Source organism: Panulirus ornatus, chromosome 34 (assembly GCF_036320965.1).
Source record: "Panulirus ornatus isolate Po-2019 chromosome 34, ASM3632096v1, whole genome shotgun sequence".
Lineage (NCBI taxonomy): Eukaryota > Metazoa > Arthropoda > Malacostraca > Decapoda > Palinuridae > Panulirus > Panulirus ornatus.
Genome location: NC_092257.1, coordinates 22,492,913 through 22,520,654, shown reverse-complemented (window position 1 = coordinate 22,520,654; position 27,742 = coordinate 22,492,913). Strand labels below are relative to the sequence as shown.

The 27,742-nt window shown below is 39.1% G+C and overlaps 1 protein-coding gene across 1 annotated transcript in view; it reads right to left on the bottom strand.

The window, feature by feature from the left end:
- Positions 1 to 24,326, bottom strand: part of CSN3 (COP9 signalosome subunit 3) — a 38,982-nt gene extending 14,656 nt beyond the window's left edge. Inside the window, exons 1-6 of the mRNA XM_071682739.1 lie at positions 24,191 to 24,326; positions 20,220 to 20,468; positions 18,584 to 18,801; positions 10,378 to 10,572; positions 4,851 to 5,002; positions 3,622 to 3,781 (exon numbers count right to left, since the gene is read on the bottom strand). Coding sequence (XP_071538840.1) covers positions 3,622 to 3,781; positions 4,851 to 5,002; positions 10,378 to 10,572; positions 18,584 to 18,801; positions 20,220 to 20,468; positions 24,191 to 24,245 — 1,029 coding nt within the window. The 5' untranslated portion in view covers positions 24,246 to 24,326. The remainder of the gene's footprint in view (positions 1 to 3,621; positions 3,782 to 4,850; positions 5,003 to 10,377; positions 10,573 to 18,583; positions 18,802 to 20,219; positions 20,469 to 24,190) is intronic.
- Between the last annotated feature and the right edge of the window lie 3,416 nt (positions 24,327 to 27,742).

Below are 27,742 nucleotides of genomic sequence, written 5' to 3'. Positions count from 1 at the left end.
TGCATTTACCTCCCTCACCAACCCCATCCATTAATAACTTTAAACAATCATGATCATCTAACATATCCCTGCTGTAATTCTTAATATTTCTATCATTATCAAAGAATGCGTGGAAAGTGAAGTCATTGTAGAGAGAGCAAAAATCGATATGTTTTACGGTATAATACTTCCAACAATGTTATCTGGATGTGAGGCATCAGCTATAGATGAAGATGTGTGAAAGAGGGTGCAAGTGTTGGAAATGAGATGTATGAGAACAAAATGTAGTGTGAGGGGGTTTGACTGAGTAAGTAGTACAAGAGTAAGAGAGAGGTGTGGTTATAAAAAGTGTGTGGTAGAAAGAGCTGAAAAGGGTGTGCTGAAATGGATGGACATACAGAAAGAGTTAGTAAGGAGAGGATAACAAAGAAGAAATATTTGTTAAAAGTGGAGGGAACAAGGAGATGGGGATGACCAAATTGGGGATGGAACATTGGAATCAAAATGATTTTGAGTGATTGGGGCCTGAACATGTAGGATAAAAGACATGCATATGATAGAGTGAATTGGAATGATGTGGTATACAGGGATCAACGTGTTGTCAATGGACTGAAACAGGTCTATGGGGCCTGGTGGTGGACAGGGAGCTGTGGTTTTGGTGTAACACACATGACATCTAGTGAATGGACATGAGTTTATGCAGCTTTCTTTGCCCGTTCCTAGATAGCGCTACCTTGCTAACACGGGAAATGGCAACCATGTATGAAAAACTATACCATTATTACTATTATCATCTATTTATTATTATTACTATTATCATCATTACAGGTACACCACCAAATTTCTAACAACTGATGGTTCGGCACCTCCATTCGTCCGGACTAAATTATGTGAGGGAACTTGAAATTACTGCAGCCACCACACTAGTTTACTGGGTGGCCACAGATGGCATTGTGTGTAGGGTGCGCTTATTTACATTCTTTACACTACACTTGTTGGTGGTGATACAGCAATTCTGTGAGATTCTTAGCTTATCTAGCTGAAATCTAACCCTTGCTATGACTTCTAAGACATTTGAGAGTGTCAGCCGTGGTGTCAAATGTAAACACCAGTCCATATTGATCCAAGATAAAGTAGAACTGTTGAAAAAATGGACCGTGGTGTTTCGGTGCATAAACTATGTGACATCTACGGTACTGGTTTATCAACTGTTTATGATATATAGAAGCAAAGGGAGAAAATATTGAAATTCTATGCAGACAGCGATTCCAAGAAGCAAATGACCATTGGAAAAACTATGAAAGATGGTAAGAGTACTGAGCACAATCAAATGATGATGGAATGCTTTCGACAGCGTCGGAAAGATGGAGTGGACTTGTCAGGTAGCATAAGAGTGGGCCAGGCTGAGTTGTTCCATAAAGAACTTAAATTACAACATGAGCATGACTATAGTGAAGGATGGCTTCAAAGATTCAAGAAGCATCATGGAATTTCCATGTATAAAGTGTGCAGAGAAAAGAGGTCTGCAAACCACAAAGGAGCTGCCGAGTATGTGGACAAATTTGCGAAATTCATACCTGATGAGCACCTCAGTCCTGAGCAGGTGTATAATGCAGATGAAACTGCATTATTCTAGCAATGCACACCTAGGAAAACACGAACAACAGAAGACGAAGAAGACCCCACAGGTTTCAAGCAATCTAAGGACAGACTTACCATCTTAGAGTGCTCACACATTTGATATTTTTTTAATTTAAATTTCTAGCAGTCCATGGTATACTTTAGGCAAATGGGAGATGTATAATTAGTGGGTTACAGGTGTGCTGATGAATTAATATTACATGACCACGGCTGGTCCAGCATAATGGTTAATCTGGCAAGGCTTTGGAATCAAGAGTACTAGAAAATCGGTGGTGTACCTGTATTATTATTATCATTATTATCATTATTATTATTATTATTATTATTATTATTATTATTATTATCAGCATTATTACAAATACCATCATTATCATCATCATCAATATCATTATCATCTTTGAAATCTTTATTCTTCCAATTTGCATGCTTTTTCATACCTGTACACAGTTTCATGCACCGCAAAGTAGTATCAGGAACAAGAATGGCCCCATTTGCTCAAATCCTCTCTCTCGTTGTCAGTGTCACGTATAATGCAGAAAAATCAGGCCCGGCCTATCCACAGCCAAATTCCAAGAACCTTTGTAATTACCTACTTGCACTGTATGGGTACGGAGTTTTACATTGGTAACGTCCCATCCCTTGAACTTTCTCTACTGTCATACAACTTCTTAAATTTGTGAATGTTGTCTGCATTAAGCTTATTTTCAGTCTTCTTTATTCCAATCAACCTTTCTGTGGTTTCCACTGACTGCTTCATACACCCTGGTTCATCCCAGTGACAGCATGTCAATCCCAGTACATCACATCGCTTCAATTCACTCTATCCCATTTACATAGCCTGGTGAGCAAAGGATGTGCACACACAATCCTTTGAGTGGCTTTTCAACACAATGGTAACATTTCCAAAATGTATCACTGCAATCCCTAAGCTAGATCAAATGTTATACTGCAGACATCAAAAATACTGTGAAGTTGGCCTTGAGAGTAAGCTGTTGGTGTGGTAAAACTTGTACAAAGTATCATGCCAATCTGTGCACTGATTCTGAAGTCATCAAGCAAACATGAAAAATACCATGACGCCTACTGTTACCCTGACTGGTGATAGTATGACCCACCTACATCAACTAGTGGCTGGTAAAACTTGTACAAAGCATAATCCCATGACCCTTACAGAAAACACTAAAACCCCAGCTCTGACCTTAACCATGAAGGAGTGACCATGAGGAAGAGTCATGACACATCATACTGGTTGGTAATACTCATAAAAAGTATCATGCCGATTCCTCCACTGGTTCAAAACTTGTGGAGTGGAAACAGTAAATACCATAAATCCGGTTATGACCTTGACCTTGAAGGCATGACACAAGGGGTGAGTCATGACACCACATGATGATGGGTAAGCTTTGTGTAAACTATCAACATGACCTTTCCCAAGATATGGAGCAGACAAGAGCATGAAGGACAAATGGAAACAGGTACAGGTGATTATTACAGGATCCTTGATCAAGAAGGGTCCAAATAGTTAGGTTAATAATCTACAATCAAGTCACTGCCGATTTTATATCAAATGTGAAATCTACTATCTTTTGCACTAACAGAAAATGACACACGGTTGGGTATAGATCTAGATTTAATCTTAGATTTAGAAACCTTCATAAAGAACAAGTATTCACTGCGATGTCTGCCCCAAATCTTCTTAAATTGGAACAAGCATCATTTAAGCATTTCAAATAACCTTATAGCTAGCAATAAACATGTTACTAAGTAATACTATTAAGGTCTTGAAAAACCCTGCACTTAATTTTCTGACTTCTAGGTGTTAAAAATAACTATGAATCATTGTGAGAAAGGTGTAACCCTAAAAGAAGGCCTAAAAATCTTAGTACTTTTACTTAATCAATCATGTTGTTAAGGTAGAAACTTGAACTAGAAAACTGAGCAGATCACTTTCAACTGACAACTAGTTTTGATAAAAAAAAATTTGAACGAGATATGACGTACCATATTTAGTATATATTTCTGAGCTTCCTGGGGAGATGATAACTGAACACGGTTGGCTACATCTGCCAGAGAGAGGGTAAGGAACGTACGGGTCAGGCGCTGGATGTTCTTCTTGTAAAGGGCACTTAAGCACTGCTTCACCAGTCCCATGTTCTGGTCTCTGTCAAAGTATTGAAAGCTACTGGTAAATATTACACCAAAAATACTTTACTGAAACCTATTACAGGGAAAATTCAACAGTTCAAAACACAAGACAAGTGAGAACAGAACTGTCATTCTAACTTCTGTGCTGCAAATGGCTGGCAAACTCTTGATGGAAGTGGAGGGAGAGGGCAGGATGTGAATGGAAAAAATTAATACCTATGAGTATTACTCAGTATTACTACCGATGACCACAAAAAGACTAGCATAAGTTCCCTGACCTGCAAGGCTTCCATTATTTTCACAACTTCTCATTGAGATCAAACCCTTAGAGGAGATGGAAAACTTGCCTTTAAGGTGCGCAGTTCTTAATGTAGGTCCTTAAGGAGTATACATTTTCCAAGCACAAAATTTTTCCTCTAATCTAATCTGCCACACTGACAAAAATACATCTGTACTGTACTTTACTCTAATGTTATTAGATCTGGCAACGATTATAATGTTAATATTGAATCTGATATGTACTGAGACCTGACATGTTCGCTGTTTGACAAACTTGACCAGGAAATGTAAAAATGATTTGTCAAACAGGAAGAAACATGAGGTAGCCTCTGGAATACTATTCACCAGGTCACTTCATTCTTGTGCTACAAAGAATTTTACCAACTAATAGAGGGTCTACTTTACACAGACCAGAATTAATGCAAAAGTTGCAAATCAATTTATATAAGCTGTAACATTAACATATTTTATGATCTGTAAAGAGCACGCCCTTTCTTTACTGATAACCTTCAGTGTGGTGATTTGGGCTTTGATTATTTCAGTAAAGAATGACCGAATAATTCTATTTTGCATGCAATGCAGCTGTTTTGTGTGTGAAACTGAAGGTATGTTTGGAGACTTTGGTCTTACTTTTCTCACTTGATGACTCATTTCAGCATGAGTGAAAATGAGCAAAATACTCATGTCAGTAGGGAAGCTCTTTTTGAATCAAATTAGTATAAAAAAGTAAGATTAAAAACAAAATATAGTTTGAAAGGGCAAGAAATCTTTCAACAAACATTTGATAAAATAAAAAGCATACATACCTTACAAATGTCTCTTGATTTTTGTTAATATAGGAGCATACTTTCTCAGGACAATTTGTACTGAATGCCGATCCTAGATCCCAGTACACTTGACTTAATGGCTTAATGAAGCGTGTTACCACCAGGGAGGCATATTTTGGGATCCTTCCAATCTATTCAAAGGAATCAATTATTTCCAAAATTGCAAGACGTGCATCACAAAAGCTTATTACAATTTCAGAGCACTTATATATATATATTTTCTAAACAGTATCAGATGATTCCTAAATCTAAGATTTACAGACACATGAGCACAAACACACAGGGTTCAAGATTTACATAATATGGGTGAGGAAGAAAAATAAAACAAACAACTACTTTCTCCTACTAAATAAGCACCTTGTAATGGCTGTTAACTGTGTGGGATGGTTGTCGCTAACAACATCAACAAAAAGAAATCTATTTTCTTGATGAGATCAACAGTGCATAAAATCTATATGACTACAGGAAAGTAGAGATAAGATAGAACATTAGAAGTGATATCTGAGATATTCATGAGCACAACTATGGAATATTGAGCTAATTCAAGTGCCCATAGATATATGAGAAATAACACAAACCTAAAAAGCTTTTCACCTGATCCCAATACGAGGCATCTAATGATCCTCACCATATTGAGCAAGTCATCTCAATAATGCAATGAACTCATCACATACACACTATAACTCTTAAAGCATTATCCAAGGTGTTAAAGATAATTTCAAATCAGATTACATAAGCAACAATTATTTTAATGTGGATTACTTATGTAAAAACACAGGACAAAGATGAATGAAATATCAAACAACTTAAAATTACTTAAAGTTTTCACACTTGTACAAAGAGGTAAGTGTGCTGCTGCTAACAGAACTGGACTCTAATTAGTATGGCATGTGCTGTTCAGTAATACAGTACCACCCAGTCATCAGTTTCAACCATATCTGGACTCTTTTACAACGCTGGCTAATGGATAGTTCCTTAGCCACGGGGGTCTATGAAACATAAATGGAGCATCCAACATATTTGAATCCTTGCCAAACTAGTTTACTATCATAACATTTTTCCCATGAAAACCACCAGACTAAGGCCAAATGATGACCTATGGGTTACTGCTCTAATCACATCACTGAAAAGGCAGAACCTACAGCAGAAGCAAGATGAAAAGACTGAGAAACCTAAGTAAACATAAAATCACCACAGTAGCTGAAACCTTTTAGTATTCCAAATAACATACACAGTAAACACACTGTATATGAGTAAGTCCAGTGATTGGGGGGTGAGAGTATATTCATAACACAAAAGTATATTCGTAACATAACTGAGGGGCTTTCCCTAATCATCTCTCAGAAGCTATCTCTTCATACTAGCTAGCCATTTCAACAATGCACTCATTTGCTCACATCTAATGTCCAGCTCTCATGTACAATATGCTGAAACCTAAGCTTTCCTATCCACAACAGTGTAAATAAGATCTTTTCCCTGACTGCTTCATATGCCTGGTTCAGCCCACTGACTTCACATCACCCCCTGTATACCACATTACTCCAATTCACTCTGTCCATGCATGCCAATCACCAACCTGCATGTTCAGGCAGCAGAAACTCAAGACATCTTTCACTCCATCCTTCCATTTTGTACTCAGAAATAGGGATAGATATTACTTAAGTCTCACATCCCCTAATGATGATGCGACGATGCAAGGATCAAGAGAAGTTTTGCTTTAACAAGATTCTCACTGTAAACCAGGAGCTCTGGATTATATGTATTTTGAGCCAATGATTATGTAGCTGATCAAGAAAAGAAAAAGCACTTTGAGCAACTGAATGCTTCTGAGAAAAACCAGTGTTGAAAAACGTTATGCTAGCCATTACTTTATTACACTAGCAAACAGTTCTCAGGAGCAAAAACTAAAGCAAAACCTACAGAAGAAGGAAGATGAACCAACATTGCAACGTAAAGCAAGGGGGTTAAGTTTGGAAGTTAGCCTGGGAGAATGTATAAGTCGAATCACTTTCGACTCAACTCTGTCAAGTAATCACACAGAGCTAGAACCACTCCAAATGTAACAACAGTACTCCATACAAAGATGAATCAATCCCTTGTATAACGGAGCAACTGTTCAGAAGGGAGGAAGTTTCAACATCTAAACAGGACATTCAGTTTCTTAGAGGCAGACTTAGCTATTCCTGTAATGTGGGATTTCCAAGAAAGAGTGGATGTTACAGTAATATCAAGTATGTTCATCGAGTCAAGAAGTGGGATTACAGAATCATCAAAGGAGAGTACGAGAGTTGATAAAGGAAAGGGCAGAAATTAGGTCTTGGAGGCATTAAACATAACAAGATCTTGTCTACCTCACTGAGATATCCTATCCCTGAGTTTACTAAGGAAGATGTATCAAGATGAGATGCAAATTGAGTGAAAGAATAGGAAACAGAACTGAAGGATATGGATGAACACAGTAACAAGTTGTCAGCATCTGAGAGCATTGGATTATTAGTGGAGGAGAGTATATCGTTGAAAAAAGGAGAAAAAGTGTAGTGAACAGGACAGAACCTTAAGGGACACCACTGTCGATGGAGAAAAGTGGGAAGGCAGATCCATCAACAACCACAGAGATAGATTGGCCAAAGGAAGCTAGATGTGAAGGAGCAAAGTGAGGGAGGGAAGCCAAAAAAAGGGGAGCTTAGAGAGGAGGCCCCAATGCCACACCCTGCCAAAAGCCTTGGATATAACAAGGGCAGCTACACATGACTCCACAAAATCTTTCAGGGATAATACTGGTGATCAGAAAGAAGACTGTGATTCTCGAGGTGCTTAAGGATATGGGAACTGAGGAGGGTTCCAAAGGCTTTGGAATTGGTAGATGTCAAAGCAATAGAATGATAGTTAGAGGTATAAGAAAAGTAACCATCCTTAGGGATAGGATGTATCAATGCAGGTTTCCAAGGAGAAGGAAAAGTTTTGGTCTTCATCTTTAAGCAGAAACAGAATAGACAAGCAAGCCCAAGTGCAAATTCAGAGACACACTCTTTAGGTACATGGGGATGGATGCCATCAGGACCATAAGCATTCCTTCTGTCCAGAGAAAGAAGTGCTTTTCTGACAGTCTGAAAAGAAATCATGGGAAGAGGCACAGGATTAGTAAGAGGGACATCAGGGGGTGGAGTTAGAGGAGAAACTAGAACTAAAGTGAGCTGCTTTGTCTATGGGAGAGGATTAATAAGAGGGACATCAGGGGGTGGAGTCAGAGGAGAAACTAGAGCCAAAGTGAGTTGCTTTGTCTATGGGAGAAACAGCTGTAGTACTGTCAGAATGGAAAAAAGAAGGATAGGTAAAGCGACAGAAGTTGTCAGATATGTCCTTAGCTAAAAACCAAAAAGACCTATCTGAGGATGATGAGGAGGTTACTGCACTTCCTTTAAGTAAAGGAATGCTTCACTTCACAGGTAAGTGATTATGGGTAGTGATAAAGGCTGAGTTGGGGCCAGAGGAGAGAGAGTTTTCCAAGCCCAATATGCTTGATCCCTTATCTGAATGGCCTCAGAACAGGAATGGCTGAATCATTGACTGGATGAAGAGGTAAGGGTAAATATGAAAAGCTTTGGCCCCATATGGGGTCACCTACATTTCGGGCCCTTCAGAGTGGCTCTGATCTCTAAATATCTCACAAAAATGTGGGACTACCAGAATACATGGACAAAACTATTCTAACCAACTCACTGTGACTTAGAGAGAGGTATTAATCTTTGCCCCCAAATTGCTTCCAATGTTCTTAATCCTGAGGGAAATACAGTCTATAAAGAAGAAAACTCTTTCCCCCTTGGACTGAGCAAATGTAGCCCTGTCAATCGGACAGAACCAATATAGCAAAGGCTCGACTGGCTGACATTTAATCCCTAGAAGCTTTAATGTAGGGTTTGAATCAGTTTCATCATTCTAAGATAACATCTGTCTGGTTCCTACATTGAAAACTTTCTAAAGACTCCAGAACCTAGGAAAAGAGATAAGTAGAAGGGAGGGGAAGGAAATGTTGCCATCCATTAAGAAAAGGTTAGAACTAAGTAATAACATTAATAAATGTGTTGAATCATAGAAAGTAATTCAACTACATAAATACACCACACCCTAACCAGGTCAGAAAATTATATCTATCCATGGTTGGGTAGGAGAGGCTAGAAGAAAAAGTAAAAGATCCACAGACATTCGGGATTTGGTCAGTAGGCAACCAGCAAGACACTAGCAATGAACAGGTGATAAGTGATAGGAGAGATGCGTTTATTTCATCATAGGACAAGGGTTAATTACATTGATAAGCAATGAACCAACAGATTCTCTCAAGACTCATGGGATGATCCAAACCAGGTAAGAAACAAGCTTACCAATTTACCCTGAGTCAGTTGTTGTTCGCTGATGATACAGCGCTGGTGGCTGATTCATGTGAGAAACTGCAGAAGCTGGTGACTGAGTTTGGTAAAGTGTGTGAAAGAAGAAAGTTAAGAGTAAATGTGAATAAGAGCAAGGTTATTAGGTACAGTAGGGTTGAGGGTCAAGTCAATTGGGAGGTGAGTTTGAATGGAGAAAAACTGGAGGAAGTAAAGTGTTTTAGATATCTGGGAGTGGATCTGGCAGCGGATGGAACCATGGAAGCGGAAGTGGATCATAGGATGGGGGAGGGGGCGAAAATTCTGGGAGCCTTGAAGAATGTGTGGAAGTCGAGAACATTATCTCGGAAAGCAAAAATGGGTATGTTTGAAGGAATAGTGGTTCCAACAATGTTGTATGGTTGCGAGGCGTGGGCTATGGATAGAGTGGTGCGCAGGAGGATGGATGTGCTGGAAATGAGATGTTTGAGGACAATGTGTGGTGTGAGGTGGTTTGATCGAGTAAGTAATGTAAGGGTAAGAGAGATGTGTGGAAATAAAAAGAGCGTGGTTGAGAGAGCAGAAGAGGGTGTTTTGAAATGGTTTGGGCACATGGAGAGAATGAGTGAGGAAAGATTGACCAAGAGGATATATGTGTCGGAGGTGGAGGGAACGAGGAGAAGAGGGAGACCAAATTGGAGGTGGAAAGATGGAGTGAAAAAGATTTTGTGTGATCGGGGCCTGAACATGCAGGAGGGTGAAAGGAGGGCAAGGAATAGAGTGAATTGGAGCGATGTGGTGTACCGGGGTTGACGTGCTGTCAGTGGATTGAATCAGGGCATGTGAAGCGTCTGGGGTAAACCATGGAAAGCTGTGTAGGTATGTATATTTGTGTGTGTGGACGTATGTATATACATGTGTATGGGGGTGGGTTGGGCCATTTCTTTCGTCTGTTTCCTTGCGCTACCTCGCAAACGCGGGAGACAGCGACAAAAAAAAAAAAAAAAAAAAAAAAAAAAAAAAAAAAAAAAACCTTAACCTATGCTGGTCGCTCATTCCATATCTTGCCATTCAACTCCTACATATTACTCATAACTAAGTAAAAATAAAATCATTATCAGCAGTAAAGAAAGATTAAGACTTACCTTTCCTTCTAGTATGAGAGAGACAAGAATATATTTCTTAAAAGCTTCAAGCATAATGTGAGACACAGCCAATGCTGGAGTTGTGATGCAGACACGGAAGAAGTACTGTGCTCTGTCATAATTTTTAATCGCCGTGTAGATCATGCCCCCATAGTAGTAATAGAGTAAGAAGTGTTTGACATCATAGTTACCGCGCTGTAAAAAGGAAACTTATGTTCTTACTTGCCATTTTCAAACATATATAGGTCACACAAAACTACTTTCACACACATGATATGCCACAAGAGGTGAAATAAACAGTCTTCTAAACTAGTCCAGTACTTCTTAACCACTCACTTGTAACATGAATCCCAGCCACCTAGTAAGATTACAGTCTCCACAAACAATTCCAACATAAAAACTCTTTTATTTTTTTATTATACTTTGTGGCAGTCTCCCGTGTTAGTGAGGGAGTGCAAGGAAACAGATGAAAGAATGGCCCAACCTACCCACACACACATCCACACATGCACATATACATACCTATACATTTCAACGTATACATATATACACAAACACAGATATATACATATATACACATTTACATAATTCATACTGTCTGCCCTCGGCCATTCCCTTCGCCACCACGCCACACATGGAATGACAACCCCCTACCCCTGCACATGCATGAGGTAGCACTAGGAAAAGACGAGGCCACATTCGTTCACACTCAGTCCCTAACTGTCATGTATAAAGCACCGAAACCACAGCTCCCTTTCAACATACAGGCCATACAAAACTTTCCATGATTTACCCCAGCCATTTCACATGCCCTGGTTCAATCCACTGACAGCACGTCGACCCCGGTATACCACATCCTTCCAATTCACTCTATTCCTTGCACACCTTTCATCCTCCCGCATGTTCAGGCCCCGATCACTCAAAATCTTTTTCACTCCATCCTTCCACCTCCAATCTGGTCTCCCACTTCTCGTACCCTCCACCTCCAACACATATATCCTCTTAGTCAATCTTTCTACACTCATTCTCTCCATGTAGCCAAACCATTTCAAAACACCCTCTTCTGCTCTCTCAACCACACTCTTTTTATTACCACGCATCTCTCTTATCCTTTCATTACTAACTCGATCAAACCACCTCACACCACATACTGTTCTCAAACATTTCATTTCCAGCACATCCACACTCCATCACCCAACCCTATCTATAGCCAACGCCTCACAACCATATAACATTGTTGGAACCACTATTCCTTCAAACATACCCATTTTTGCTTTCCAAAATAATGTTCTCAACTTCCACACAATTCTAAATGCTCCCAAAACCTTCGCCCCTTTCCCCACCCTGTGACTCACTTCCGCTTCCATGGTTCCATCCGCAGACAAATCCACACCCAGATATCTAAAACGCTTCACTTCTCCAGTTTATCTCCATTCTAACTTACCTCCCAACTGACTTGTCCCTCAACCCCACCGTACCTAATAACCATGCTCTTATTCACATTTACTCTCAGCTTTCTTCTTTTACACACTTTACCAAACTCAGTCACCAGCTTCTGCAGTTTCTCACATGAATCAGCCACCAGCACTGTATCATCAGCAAACAACAGCTGACTCACTTCCCAAGCCCTCTCATCCACAACAGACTACATACTTGCCCCCCCTCTCCAAAACTCTTGCATTCACCTCCCTAACAACCCCATCCGTAAACAAATTAAACAACCATGGAGACATCACGCACCCTACCGCAAACCGACATTCAATGAGAACCGAAAACTTTCCTCTCTTCCTACTCGTACACATGCCTTACATCCTCGATAAAAACTTTTCACTGCTTCTAGCAACTTACCTCCCACACCATATATTCTTAATACCTTCCACAGAGCATCTCCAGATCCATAAATGCTGCATACAAAACCATTTGCTTTTCAAAGTATTTCTCACATACATTCTTCAAAGCAAACATCTGATCCACACATCCTCTACCACTTCTGAAACCACACTGCTCTTCCCCAATCTGATGCTCTGTACATGCCTTCACCCTCTCAATCAATACCCTTCCATATAATTTTCCAGGAATACTCAACAAACTTATACCTGTAATTTGAGCACTCACCTTTGCACTATAGCACAATGCATGCATTCCACCAATCCTCAGGCACTTCACCATGAGTCATACATACATTAAATATCCTTGCCAACCAGTCAACAACACAGTCACCTCCTTTTTTAATACATTCCACTGCAATACCATCCAAACCAGCTGCCTCGCCACCTCTCATCTTCCACAAAGCTTTCACCAACTCTTTTCTCTTCATCAAATCACTCTTCCTAACCCTCTCAGTTCGCACACCACCTCAACCCAAACACCCTATATATGCCACTCTATCATCTAACACATTCAACAAACCTTCAAAATACTCACTCCACCTCCTTCTCACATCACCACTACTTGTTATTACCTCCCCATTAGCCACTTTCACCGATGTTCCTGTTCGCTCTCTTGTCTTACACACTTGATTTACCTCCTTTCAAAACATCTTTTTATCCCCCCTAAGATTTAATGATACTCTCTCACCCCAACTCTCGTTTACCCTCTTTTTCACCTCTTGCATATTTCTCTTGACCTTCAGCCTCTTTCTTTCATACATCTCCCGCTCATTTCCACTATTTCCCTTCAAAAATTGTCCAAATGCCTCTCTCTTCTCTTTCACTAATACTCTTACTACTTCATCCCACCACTTACTACCCTTGCTAATCTGCCCATCTCCCACACTTCTCATGCCACAAGCATCTTTTGCACAAATCATCACTGCTTCCCTAAATACTTCCCATTCCTCCCCAAATCCCCGTACGTCCATTGCTCTCACCTTTTTCTGTTCTGCACTCAGTCTCTCCTGGTACTTCCTCACACAAGTCTCCTTCCCAAGCTCACTTACTTTCACCACTCTCTTCACCCCAACATTCTCTATTCATTTCTGAAAACCTCTACAAATCTTCACCTTTGCCTCCACAAGATAATGATCAGACCCCTCCACTTGCACCTCTCAACACAGTAACATCCAAAAGTCTCTCTTACACGCGTGTATCAATTAACACGAAATCCAATAATGCTCTCCGGCCATCTCTCCTACTTACATACATATACTTATGTACATCTCTTTTTAAACCAGTTATTTCCAATCACCAGTCCTTTTTCAGCACACAAATCTACAAGCTCTTCACCACTTCCATTTACAACAATGAACACCCCATGTACACTAATCATTCCCTCAACTGCCACATTAGTTACCTTTGCATTCAAATCACCCATCACTATAACCTGGTCTCGAGCATCAAAACTACTAACACACTCACTCTGCTGCTCCTAAAACACTTGCCTCACATGATCTTTCTTCTCATGCCCAGGTGCATATGCACCAATAATCACCCATCTCTCTCCATCCATTTTCAGTTTTATCCATATCAATCTAGAGTTTACTTTCCTACACTCTATCACATACTCCCTTAACTCCTGTTTCAGGAGTAATGCTACTCCTTCCCTTCCACATGTCCTCTCACCAATCCCTGACTTTACTCCAAAGACATTCCCAAACCACTCTTCCCCTACACCCTTGAGCTTTGTTTCACTCACAGCCAAAACATCCAGATTCCTTTCCCCAAACATACCACCTATCTCTCATTTTTTCTCATCTTGGTTACATCCAGAAACATTTAGACAGCCCAATCTGAGCCTTCGAGGATGATGAGCATAAAAACTCTTATTTATTCTATTTTACTTTGTCGCTGTCTCCCGCATCAGCGTGGTAGCACAAGGAAACAGATGAAAGAATGGCCCAACCCACCCACATACACATGTATATACATACACATCCACACACACAAATATACATACCTATACATCTCAACGTATACATATATATACACACACAGACATACACATATATACACATGTACATAATTCATACTCTGCCTTTATTCATTCCCACTGCCACCTCGCCACACATGAAATAACAACCCCCTCCCCCCTCATGTGCACGAGGTAGCGCTAGAAAAAGACAACAAATGAAAAATTCGTTCACACTCAGTCTCTAGCTGTCATGTATAATGCACCGAAACCACAGCTCCCTCTCCACGTCCAGGCCCCACAGAACTTTCCATGGTTACCCCAGACGCTTCACATGCCCTGGTTCAATCCATTGACAGGACATCGACCACAGTATACCACATCGTTCCAATTCACTCTATTCCTTGCACGCCTTTCACCCTCCTGCATGTTCAGGCCCCGATCACTCAAAATCTTTTTCACTCCATCTTTCCACCTCCAATTTGGTCTCCCATTTCTCCTCATTACCTCCATCACTGACACATATATCCTCTTGGTCAATCTTTCCTCACTCATTTTCTTCATGTGACCATACCATTTCAAAACACCCCCTTCTCTCTCAACCACACTCTTTTTATTACCACACATCTCTCTTACCCTATTATTACTTACTCGATCAAACCACCTCACACCACATATTGCACTCAAACATCTCATTTCCAGCACATCCACCCTCCTCCACACAACTCTATCCATAGCCCACGCCTCGTACCCATATAATATTGTTGGAACCACTATTCCTTCAAACATACCCATTTTTGCTTTCCGAGATAATGTTCTCAACTTCCACACATTCTTCAGTGCTCCCAGAACTTTTGCCCTCTCCCCCACCCTGTGACTCACTTCTGCTTCCATGGTTCCATCCACTGCCAAATCCACTCCTAGATATCTAAAACACTTCACTTCCTCCAGTTTTTCTCCATTCAAACTTACCTCCTAATTGAACTTGTCTCTCAACCCTACTGTACCTAATAACCTTGCTCTTATTCACATTTACTCTCAGCTTTCTTCTCTCACACACTTTACCAAACTCAGTCACCAGCTTCTGCAGTTTCTCGCATGAATCAGCCACCAGCGCTGTATCATCAGCGAGCAATAACTGACTCACTTCCCAAGCTCTCTCATCCACAACAGACTGCATACTTGCCCCTCTTTCCAAAACTCTTGCATTCACCTCCCTAACAACCCCATCCATAAACAAATTAAACCATGGAGACATCACACACCCCTGCAGCAAACCAACACTCACTGAGAACCAATCACTTTCCTCTCTTCCTACACGTACACATGCCTTACATCCCCTACAAAAACTTTTCACTGCTTCTAACAACTTGCCTCCTACACCATATATTCTTAATACCTTCCACAGAGCATCTCTATCAACTCTATGATATGCCTTCTCCAGATCCATAAATGCTACATACATATCCATTTGCTTTTCTAAGTATTTCTCACATACAATCTTCAAAGAAAACACCTGATTCACACATCCTCTACCACTTCTCAGACCACACTGCTCTTCCCAAATCTGATGCTCTGTCAATACCCTCAGTCAATACCCCTCCCATATAATTTCCTAGGAATACTCAACAAACTTATACCTCTGTAATCTGAGCACTCACTTTTATCCCCTCTGCCTTTGCACAATGGCACTATGCAAGCATTCCGCCAATCCTCAGGCACCTCACCATGAGTCATACATACATTAAATAACCTTCCCAACCAGTCAACAATACAGTCACCCCCTTTTTTAATAAATTCCACTGCAATACCATCCAAATCCGCTGCCTTGCCAGCTTTCATATTCCGCAAAGCTTTTACTACCTCTTCTCTGTTTACCAAATCATTCTCCCTAACCCTCTCACTTTGCAGACCACCTCGACCAAAACACCCAATATCTGCCTCTCTATCATCAAACACATTCAACAAACCTTCAAAATACTCACTCCATCTCCTCATATCACCACTACTTGTTATCACCTCCCCATTAGCCCCCTTCACTGAAGTTCCCATTTGTTCCTTGTCTTACGCACTTTATTTACCTCCTTCCAAAATATCTTTTTATTCTCCCTAAAATTTAATGATACTATCTCACCCCAACTCTCATTTGCCCTCTTTTTTGCCTCTTGCACCTTTCTCTTGACCTCCTGCCTCTTTCTTTTATACATCTCCCACTCATTTGCATTATTTCCCTGCAAAAATCATCCAAATGCTTCTCTCTTCTCTTTAACTAATAATCTTACTTCTTCATCCTACCACTCACTACCCTTTCTAATCTGCCCACCTCTCTTTCACTAATAGTCTTACTTCTTCATCCCACCACTCACTACCCTTTCTAATCTGCCCACCTCTCTTTCACTAATAATCTTACTTCTTCATCCCACCACTCACTACCCTTTCTAATCTGCCCACCTCCAACGGTTCTCATGCCACAAGCATCCCTTGCGCATGCCATCACTGCTTCCCTAAATACATCCCATTCCTCCCCCATTCCCCTTTAGTCCTTTGTTCTCTCCTTTATCCATTCTGTACTCAGTCTCTCCTGGTACTTCCTCACACAAGTCTCCTTCCCAACCTCACTTACTCTCACCACTCTCTTCACCACAACATTCTCTCTTCTTTTCTGAAAACCTCTACAAATCTTCACCTTTGCCTCCACAAGATAATGATCAGACATCCCTCTACTTGCACCTCTCAGCACATTAACATCCAAAAGTCTCTTTTTCGCGCACCTATCAATTAACATGTAATACAATAACGCTCTCTGGCCATCTCTCCTACTTACATACGTATACTTTTGTATATCTCTCGTTTTAAACTAGGTATTCCCAATCACCAGTCCTTTTTCAGCACATAAATCTACAAGCTCTTCACCATTTCCATTTACAACACTGAACACCCCATGTACACCAATTATTCCCTTAACTGCCACATTACTCACCTTTGCATTCAAATCACCCATCACTATAACCCGGACTCATGCATCAAAACTACTAACACACTCAACTGCTCCCAAAACACTTGCCTCTCAAGATCTTTCTTCTCATGCCCAGGTGCATATGCACCAATAATCACCCATCTCTCTCCATCCACTTTCAGTTTTACCCATATTAATCTAGTTTACTTTCTTACACTCCATCACATACTCCCACCATTCCTGTTTCAGGAGTAGTGCTACTCCTTCCCTTGTTCTTGGCCTTTCACTAACCCCTGACTTTACTTCCAAGACATTCCCAAACCACTCTTCCCCTTTACTCTTGAGCTTCATTTCACTCAGAGCCAAAACATCCAGGTTCCTTTCCTTAAACATACTACCTACCTCTCCTTTTTTCTCATCTTGATTACATCCACACACATTTAGACACCTCAATCAGAGCCTTCGGGGAGGATGAGCACTCCCCGCGTGACTCCTTCTGTTTCCCCTTTTAGAAAGTGAAAATACAAGGAGGGGAGGGTTTCCAGCTCCCACTCCCGTCCCCTTTAGTCGCCTTCTACGCCACGTGAGGAATGCGTGGGAAGTATTCTTTCACCAAGGATAAAAAAAAAACACTACTATACAAAATTAATAATCATTCCCTGACATCCTTAACTAGCTCTTGCCTTCAAAATTCACTCAGAATACATCAATACTCTTTCATTCAATCTCTTTGTGTTTACCCTTAGTCATGTTATCACAGGTCTTTATCAAAATTTCATATACCATTAGAGTAGATTTTCATCCATGAGCCTTTCAAATGACATTTTCATTGCACATCCTTCTCATATCATTCTCCAAATTTTACAAAGACAATCCGCAAATCTATACGCATTGTTGTAGGCAGATGTAAACACACCTCAGATCCTTGACCATATTCAACTTGATCCTATGCTCCAATCCCAGGAGCGAACAAATGTGTGTGGACATAATTTTCTTTGGCAAAATCTTAAGTAAAAAATCACCTAGTCACATCAAAACCCAAATGTATAATGAAACTGGGCACTGATTAGGTGTTTTTATTCCACTTTGCTTGAACTACCTAATACAAAATGTTGAAAAATGGTAAACATGATGCAAAGGTGATGTGTAATTTAAATCCACAACAGACTATACCTAAATAAAAATAAAATTCAAAACTTTTTCTTCCTAAAAACCATCTTTATAGTTTTCAACCTAACTTCCTCAGATATAAACACCTTCTGTTTTTCCAACTTTATAATCTTTCCATTCTTCCATACTTTACCAAGCTGAAATAGATTATGATTACAAAAACGTATGTCACTTTAAGATGAAATCACACCAACATGCAGACTCAGGGATTTGAATATGAATATCATTACTAACCTCCTTACTAATATCCATAATATCTACATCCATGAACTTGAGTGCTGGTTTAAAGCACTTAGACACAAGGCACAAGTGTACCAAGTGAGCATGGATTGAAGTGAGATGAAGCGGAGACTCCTGGGTCTTACGGATTGCAGTACTTAGGACTTCAATTCCTCGCATGGCACAGCTTCCGGCTACTAACAGATCAGAGTAGCTCCCACACAAATCAGCCACTGTTTAATGATATACATTATATAATAAAACAGCAGAAAACAAATGAATATTCTACTTTCATCATGAGGAAAAGCATGACTGATTTAGGCAAACTGATAATGATTGAACTGTAGCTTTATCAAATCTATCCATTAGTAATAAACACAATACTCCTCTGAATATAGTAATATTCCCCATTATGACAATTAAATTATCTAGAATGGAAAACAATTGTCCTGGCCTACCGTTGGCGACCAAAAAAACATCGACTCAAGTGTAGGCAAAGTCTTTAAGTAAAGTACACTACAACTGTTCATTTGAAAGCTTCATCATCAGGATCCTATTTACCATAATAACTCCATCAACATCTAACAGCCTGCAACACTACTCTGCAGCCTAATGTCCCTTAAACACAAGAAAGCTAACAAGTAATGGTACAGAAATTTAAGTGAAATATAATAATGGTCTCCTCATTTTGAAATATTTTGAAATATACTTCTTATTACAGACATCCCTCAACTAACTGATCAATATGGTTACAAATCCTTATCAAATCACAAATATATCATTTCATCAAAGCCAGTAGATCAAATAAGCTGAGTTTACTTACGTATATATGCACTGTATATCTCATATGTACCTAATGAACATTCTAATCATTAAGAAATACTGCATATCAAAAGCCCTCTGGATAAATCAGTCCAGATAAAAAAAACTGGGTGAATACTATCACTTATTGGTAATTAAGAAAATATGTAACTAGTAGTATATCCTATGTCAACATATGCGAAATAGATACTGGAAAGTAATAAAGACAACACTAGGAGTAAATTGTCTAGAACAAACATGAATGATGATTGTGCAAGAATAATTCATTAAAGAAGAATCAAATGTGAAGCTCACGAAACTACAACACCTTGTAGGGAATACCGTCAATACCACACACACACACACACACATAAGGATGATTAATAGGGAACTCACTGTAATCTGAGGAGGAAGATGGATATGGAAACTTATGGAAATTAACATAAAAGGTGCAAGGGAAGAGAGAATATCAGTGGGAGCTAGCTAATGAGAGTATTGTAAGCATGTTCTATTGGGATTCTACATGAATTAGCTCATTTTCAGTATGGTAACAAGATGTAAGAATTACACAGATGTGACTCATCTAGCCAGATCATTTTCTCTCATTTCACCAAAAATACTACACTGATGATGATGCCAGATCATTTTCTTTCATTTCACCAAAAATACTACACTGATGATGATACTTTATCAAAACATAAATTCAATAATCATTACATCTGCAGTTTACGGTAAATATACACAAATACTTACTATACATAAAAAATCTACTTAAAATCAAAAAATCCTTTTACAGAAAAGTATAACAATACATGAATTATGCCTACTTCTGAAAGTATTGGGAACTTACTCATATCTGGTGCATACTTGATCTGTTCTTCAGCACAAACATTGATAAATTCTGCAACAGTGGCATGCAGAGTGTCTATGTTTGCATCTGTGTGGGTTGTGTTTTGCAGCCTTACACAAAGTACTGCCATTACCCCAAGGGAATGACTCTGTGGCTGCAGAGTTGCAAGAACTGTATCCAAGTGAGCCACATTTTTCGCAAGCACTTCAGTACTCTTGCTTACATACTTCACTACTTCGCTATAGTTTCCTGAAAAAAAAAAATTAGCTGAAAAATCAGAAAATGACTAATCAAAAACTGTTAAATACATTTTTCAAAACCACAACTGAACAATTTTCAAAACTATAGTACAATAATTGTACTTATCACATACCTTACAGCATCTGTGAAGTAGTCCCGGTAATATTCACAAGTCATACTTTTACCACTCTAATCTATGAGTTTCTGATCTCTTCCACTATCACAAATTAGCCTCATGGACAAAATGGTCTATTGCCATTTAATTTCTTTCATATTCCTTTAACAGCAAATGCACATGATCTAGGTTGATGATCTCTGTTTTATACAATCGTTCATGTTAATAACTATTCAAGATGGTGGGAATTTTGATTCTCACTCATATAACTCGATATCATTTAACTAGTTTGCAGTAGGGTTATGAGAAAGGGTTCAGGATATAAACACTAAATACTGAGCTCAGATATCTAAAGAACTATTGAAGTTTGACAATGAGGAACAGATTCCCTGATATAGTAATTTTATCCTTATATCTATATGGGGGTGCAAAGTATGGAGTGAACTGGAACGATGTGGTATACCGGGGTCGACGTGCTATCAATAGATTGAACCAGGGCATGTGAAGTGTCTGGGGTAAACCATGGAAAGTTTTGTGGGGCCTGGATGTGGAAAGGAGGCTGTGGTTTTGGTGCATTACACATGACAGCTAAAGCCTGAGTGTGAATGAATGTGGCCTTTGTTGTCTTTTCCTAGCGCTACCTTGCGCATGCATGGGGGGAGAGGGGTGCCAATTCATGAGTGGCAGGGTAGCGATGGGAATGGATGAAGGAAGCAAGTATGAATATGTACATGTGAATATAAGTATATGTCTACGTATATACATGTATGTATGCATTAAAATGTATAGGTATGCATATGTGAGTATGTGGGCGTTTATGTATATACATCTGTATGTGGGTATGCTGGGCCATTCTTCCGTCTGTTTCCTTGCGCTACCTCGCTAACATGGGAGACAGCGACAAAGTATAATAAAAAAAATATCAATAATCTATAAAGGCATCTAAACTAACCTAAAAATCAAGAGAACCAATGAAAATCTCACCTAACCTCATGCAGGGGGAAAGATTTACTTGACATTTGATATCACAGGAGGTGCTAAAACCTCATCCTCTGTTTAAGTCTACAGAAAGTGAGGATTCAAATGGTATCATTTTTGTGAAAATGTATCGGTTATAAAGAGGGTCTGTCTTCATATACATCATCAGAGTCCCATCCTTATTCAACTTCCTTGTTTCCATCATGATCTGACTGTCAAAATTCAGTAATACATTCCTAATTTGGTAACTGTCCCCTTTCAAGTAACACGCATTTTTTCTTTGTATTTTCACGAGCCTGGATCCAAGTATGTGAAATATGTGCACACCAGTCAAATATGATCACTTTCCCTAATGGTGCACCATTCTCATGCCAGGTACTATATTCTCAACATTAGGATACACTAGATCAAATACTTGGTCACTTTACCAATCATTATTTTGAAAGACAACACATGAAGGGGTAGGACTATGGGCAACCCTAACATTAAACATAAAGGAAAGGTTCGGAGGAAGAGAAGAGTTCAATATAAGAGGTCAAAGAGCAAAGGTGTTTCAGAATGTTCTGTGATGAAGATTTAAGCAACACTCCATTCAGCAAGCATATATAAGGTAAAGGAGAACAAAGAACAAGTATAGCAGAAGAAAAGAAAAACAAAGAAACCTTGAAAAGAATATTGTGAACAAGATAAAGAGAAAATCCAAAACTTTTCCATATATTCATCAGGAGTTAACTGTCATTTACAGAAGCAGCTTATCGAGTTAAAAGATTCTGAAGGAACATACTTGAAGGATGATGTAAGGATACATAAGGATCTGAGAAGCAAATTCAAAAGTGCTTTCACACTGAAGGAAACTATAGCCCCAGCAACAGTGAGGGGGCATGGGGAAGAGGTTTTAGAAAGCACTATGATATATAGAAAAGATATCAAGAGAATACTAGAAGGCCTTAACCAATATGAGCCTTATATTCTCAATGAAATTTTGCCAAATGTGCTGACACACTGAAAAAAAAAATTTAAACAGGCTTCAAGATGTCACTGGAAAAAATGAAGTGGAAAAAGGCAAACATCATACCTATCTGTAAATAAGATGACTGGTACTGGACAGTGAACCACAGACCATAATAAATGTGGTCTGAAAGGTTCTAAAAAAGATAATCAGGAAGCAAATGCATCACTTTCCACAGGGAAGTAATTACCTATCATATGTAATGACTCTTTAGATTTTTATATGACAGACTTAGCTCTGTTTTGAACAAAAGGAAAGGTTTGGTCGAATATTTGTACCTGGATTGACAGAAAGCACTTGACACTGCAGTGCATGGGATCATGATGAAGAAGGTTGAACACCATGAAGGAATAAAGGAGTGATTCCTTTAATGCACTGAAAATTATCTTTACAGGAAGGGAACAAAGAAAACATGTTAGAGAAGCCTTCTCAAAATGGGTCAAGTTCACCAGCAGGGTGCTGCAGGATTCAGTTCAAGGACCACTGCTCTTAGTTTCTGGGACCATTGATTCCATTAACAAGGAAGGAAATGGTGAGTTCAGATGTCTACAGGCATACAGAAATCTGCCCTGTGTAGGACAGATCTCATACAGATTCATTCAAGCCCTAAATTTCTATAAACAGCTGAACATCCCAGTATATTTGCAAACCTTGGAATGAGTCAGATTTAAAGAAGATAGCACATGGTAGCATGCAGTGGAATGCATTAATAATTAAGGAATATAGACATTTCTAGATTTTACAGGTAAATGTTTTTGGTTAATAGCTTCACTAGGTTTGTATATCAGCATAAGAATCAAATAAAGCGCTATAAAACCTGAACAAGTACAATGTAAACGTTTTTTGTCACCTGTCTGCAAGATGGTCACTTATAATGTACTCGCATGTAATGTGAGGACATTAGAAAACAACATCAGGACACCAAAGGCATTTACTGTTTGCTGAATTTTTGGACAAGTGTTAAAAACGCATTAATTACACTCTCATCTGTTCGTTTTGAGTGTTGTTACCCCACGATTTCCCTCTACTTCAAAGCCCAGCCCAATGTGCAAAAACAAAGCTGGTGTTTACAAGTGCTACATCTACAGTGCCAAAACCTATATGCACTACACATATTATGATAATTCCATTGGTCTAAAAATCGCTATATTTTATCATTTTATCCCGCGTGTCCATATTCGAATATTTTACCGTTACTACAAATAGTTAATCATACATCCTGGACAGCACAGCGAAATCAGTCCACATACAAAGCTAATTTCCATGTGTTGCTAAACTGCTTATATACCCATCTATGTACTAGACTGAGTTGGGAAGGCAAACAAAACTCTAAAATCAACATAATACATAAGTAAATAAGTGAAAAAGATAATACATCTCGTATACAGCAAAGACAATCAATACATGCCTTTGAATTTTATCTTTAATGACAATATATGCCCATAGTTCCCAAGATCAACGATTATGTTTGAACTGTCTATACTTTTTCGCAAAACTGTTTTGTCAGGCTTCACTGTCCGGGAAAAGGCTTTTATGTGCAACTTATGCTCCTTTTCCCCGAGAGTAATTTGAGAACTGGTGTGACACACACATAACGGATAATAGTACTACTGCGCATTCCATACCAACCTTGTGAAGAGAGTGATGTAACATTATTAACAAAATGTTCCAGAGCAGATGCCATGTTTGTTTTGGTTTAGCATGCGTCGCTTAAACACCGAGTGGACGGGGGAAGTTCAGGTCTGGCAGGGGATACAGACCTAATCCCTTGACCTATATACAAATAGTAATACTGGCTTCCTACTGAACTCAGGATGAACTTACATATGAGGTCTAATACCTCAGTTCTGATCTTACAATTAAATCCTCCTTACTTAAGCTCATCGAAGGCATTTCCTTAATTTCCGAGTTTCCTTATTTCTGCGAAAACTTTTTATAGAGTTCAGTTTAGACCTTTCTAGATAACTGATACCTCACTTTTGTCTAAGCTAGAGTGCATGATCGGACGTCCTTCAGAAATACTTATGAGAGACATTATGCTGAAAGCTGGAAATGCTCGCAACAAGAGTAGGTGATACCCAAATTTCTTACACTGTAAACTATACTCGCTTCTCTCAATGTCGCGTCTTCCAATTACAGATGCTAAAAGCCCTCTTCTGAGTGTAGTCTTAGATGGCCTTTAATGTCAAAACATCGTCTTCACCACTGCATTCGGTTATGCTCAGGCAATGATGAATGATGGCAAGTGCAATGTCATGGTCCATTTCTCTAGGTTCTTTGCCACTGGAGATCATTCCAAATTTTCACAACTGTGTGTACAATTGGACATCTTCCCTACGTTCAGCCTTGTAGATCTCTATATCAGTTTTCTCTTTTATCATTTCCTTTAGGTCATTTATCGTTAGAATCTAGCACATAGAATTAATCGGTTTCCCACTATTTCAGTGTCTATAATTGCTAACTTATTCCTGTGCTTCATTTCTCATTTTCGTTGAGCACCATCTGACTTTTCCCTCGAGTGTAATGTAGTTACCCAATTTGTACAGTAAGGAGAAAATTTTTTACATTCCTGGAACCCAGTCTCATATACCTTCCTAACCAACAAGTATCTTTCTAAGTATTTGCATAATGCTGGTGTTCACAGTTTCATTGTTCACTTCAAACCAACAGAAGAACTTCAAGTTCTTGTTATCTCCCAATAGACTTCATTTCTATTGCCGTCGATCGACTGAAACAGAAACCTGGAGATTGTGAACAGGTTCACAAAGAAGTTAAACTACGCCATTCACCTACGTATTTATCAGTGTCTATCTATCTTTCTCCCTTTATCAAGTCGCTTCCAGTTCCACGGAATGGGTCTGGTACACAGGGCCTCTCCATTTACGCAGAGCTTAAGCATAAAATTGCCCACTTTTTTCTATTTTACGGTGACCAAAATAACGCGAGTTAGACAATACCTAATTTCAGGTCAGTTCGTTTGGAAAGAAGCAGAGTTAGAGAAAGAAGAGAATGTTAGGATGGCTCAGGGTTTAACAGGTGTTTCAAGACCTGAGTCTTAAAGGTAGGAAGGTTATAGGTAGAGAGAAAGACGAGAACAAGAAGAGGATTCCACAGTTTAGCTGTATGAGGAAAGGAAGGTGTATTATAATGGCCAATCCTGTGATCGATCTTCACAAAGAAACTGTGGGAAGCAGCAGTTAAACACACATCCTTGGTGGCATGGACACATGTAGTAGACTCCTTCCGAGAACAGTGCTCATAATTGCACATATAAAAAGAATGTCAACAACATTGTGGCGTGCAAAAAGGGATGATTGGAAAAGGGGTAATGCTTGAGTACATGGGAGAGAGGTAACATGTTCATAAACAGATTCTATGGTTATATTCCTGTTTCTAATCTAAGTGCATGAGGTAAGGATTGCACAGTGAAAATGCTATCGTCCCTTCCAACACTCTCGCTCAAGGAAAAACAGCCAGCAGGAAAAAAAGAAAGACAAAAAGTATTCATGAAGGGAATCTACCTGGAATTTAAGAGGACAGAACGAAAAGGAAAATCCTGCTCTCTCTTATGACACCATCTCACCCTCTGTTGCACAACATATTCTTCGGGTCTGAAATGAGGAAAAAAAAAGGCATATTTTACACGCATATTTTACTTGCATCCACTTTATAGATAATCGAAATGATTAGAGATCTGTTTAACTGCCTGTTTGTGTCAACAACGTAGCGTTCACCGCATCTTTTTACAAAGAAAACCTTAACCACATCACTATGAACTTATTTTTTTCAAGTTTCTTTTCATTTGTCCCAGTGACAGAATTTTGCTGTTATCAGATAAAATCCCTATAATATCTGCTGTAGGATATATTCAATTTTTTGAAGTATTATTTTAGGTTACCGCGGAGTCTACACTTCTTAAGGAGAAAAGAGATTTTAATCTTTATGGCTTCTCTTCGTAAGGAGAAAAAGTCCTTTATACTTGGCTTATTAAGATCATTATCCGGTTGGTTCTAACGATTCTATATACACCATCTCTATATTGACGAGGCTTCTGTTTGCATTGTCTCCAGCCATATCACCTCCATGCACAAAATGTGTCCTGTGTATGCCATCCCTGGAACATTTCACTACTAATCCATTTATCTCCCCAGGTCAACCTCTGGCCGCTGTACCATCTACTGTTTTGCTGAATATCTTTTCTTGACCAGACTGTTATCTACTTAACCATGGCATCTTATGAGACTTTCGTCTATGCGCCTTTTGAAATGATTTTTTTTTCACATCTCATGAGTTATTTACATTATTTCTTGCCTTTGCCATTATATTTCCCCCTTGAGTTCATTTATATCCTGCTAATCACTAATTTCTTCAAGTCTTACTTTTTACCTTGTCTTGGCCTTCACATGTTTGCGATTTCACAGGCAGACTACCGTTAACACATAAACCTTTTTTGAACACGTAAACAAGCAATTTTTCTCCTCTTCATCGTAGCACCTTGTCATATTATTTTTTCCCCTCCTGCCCTGCAAGAATGCCCTTAATCTCAGCTTTCCCTCCTGCCAACCTCATTAAACTTTACCCCCCAAATACTAAACTCTTTCACACCCCCCCAACTCCATCCTTCAGCACTCACGCTGATATTACATGGCTATTTCCCATCTCTTCCAATAGCTACTGTTTTGACTTTTACATATCACTCGTTCTTCATCATTAGAGCGATCCTACATTTCCTCTAACTCCTCTAATTGTGTTAACAGAGTATCACCATGTGCATAAGGAAATGAACAATTCTGGTCATGTCTGTCCTTTTTTTAGTCACGATTTTTGTACCGTACATTATCTCTTTTATCTCATAGACTTATACCATAGTCTTTGGTGACTTACATCACAACGTTGAGGTAATCCTACATATATTTGCTCCACTCCCATTATCACAGCTCCTTTTTAATAAAAATGTTTCATATCTAAGTCGATTGAACATTTTTTCTTTCAGTGAATGAGTGCCATCAAATGACAATATGTATGGAAAACACACCTCACCATTATGGATAAAATAGACAATACTATTGACATCCTTGATGATTAATTAGACTTTGATGATGACTATAATATAAAGTCATTAAAGATAATATTTCTTGGGAAACTAACACCATTAATTTGAACAAACCGTTTTACTTTTAC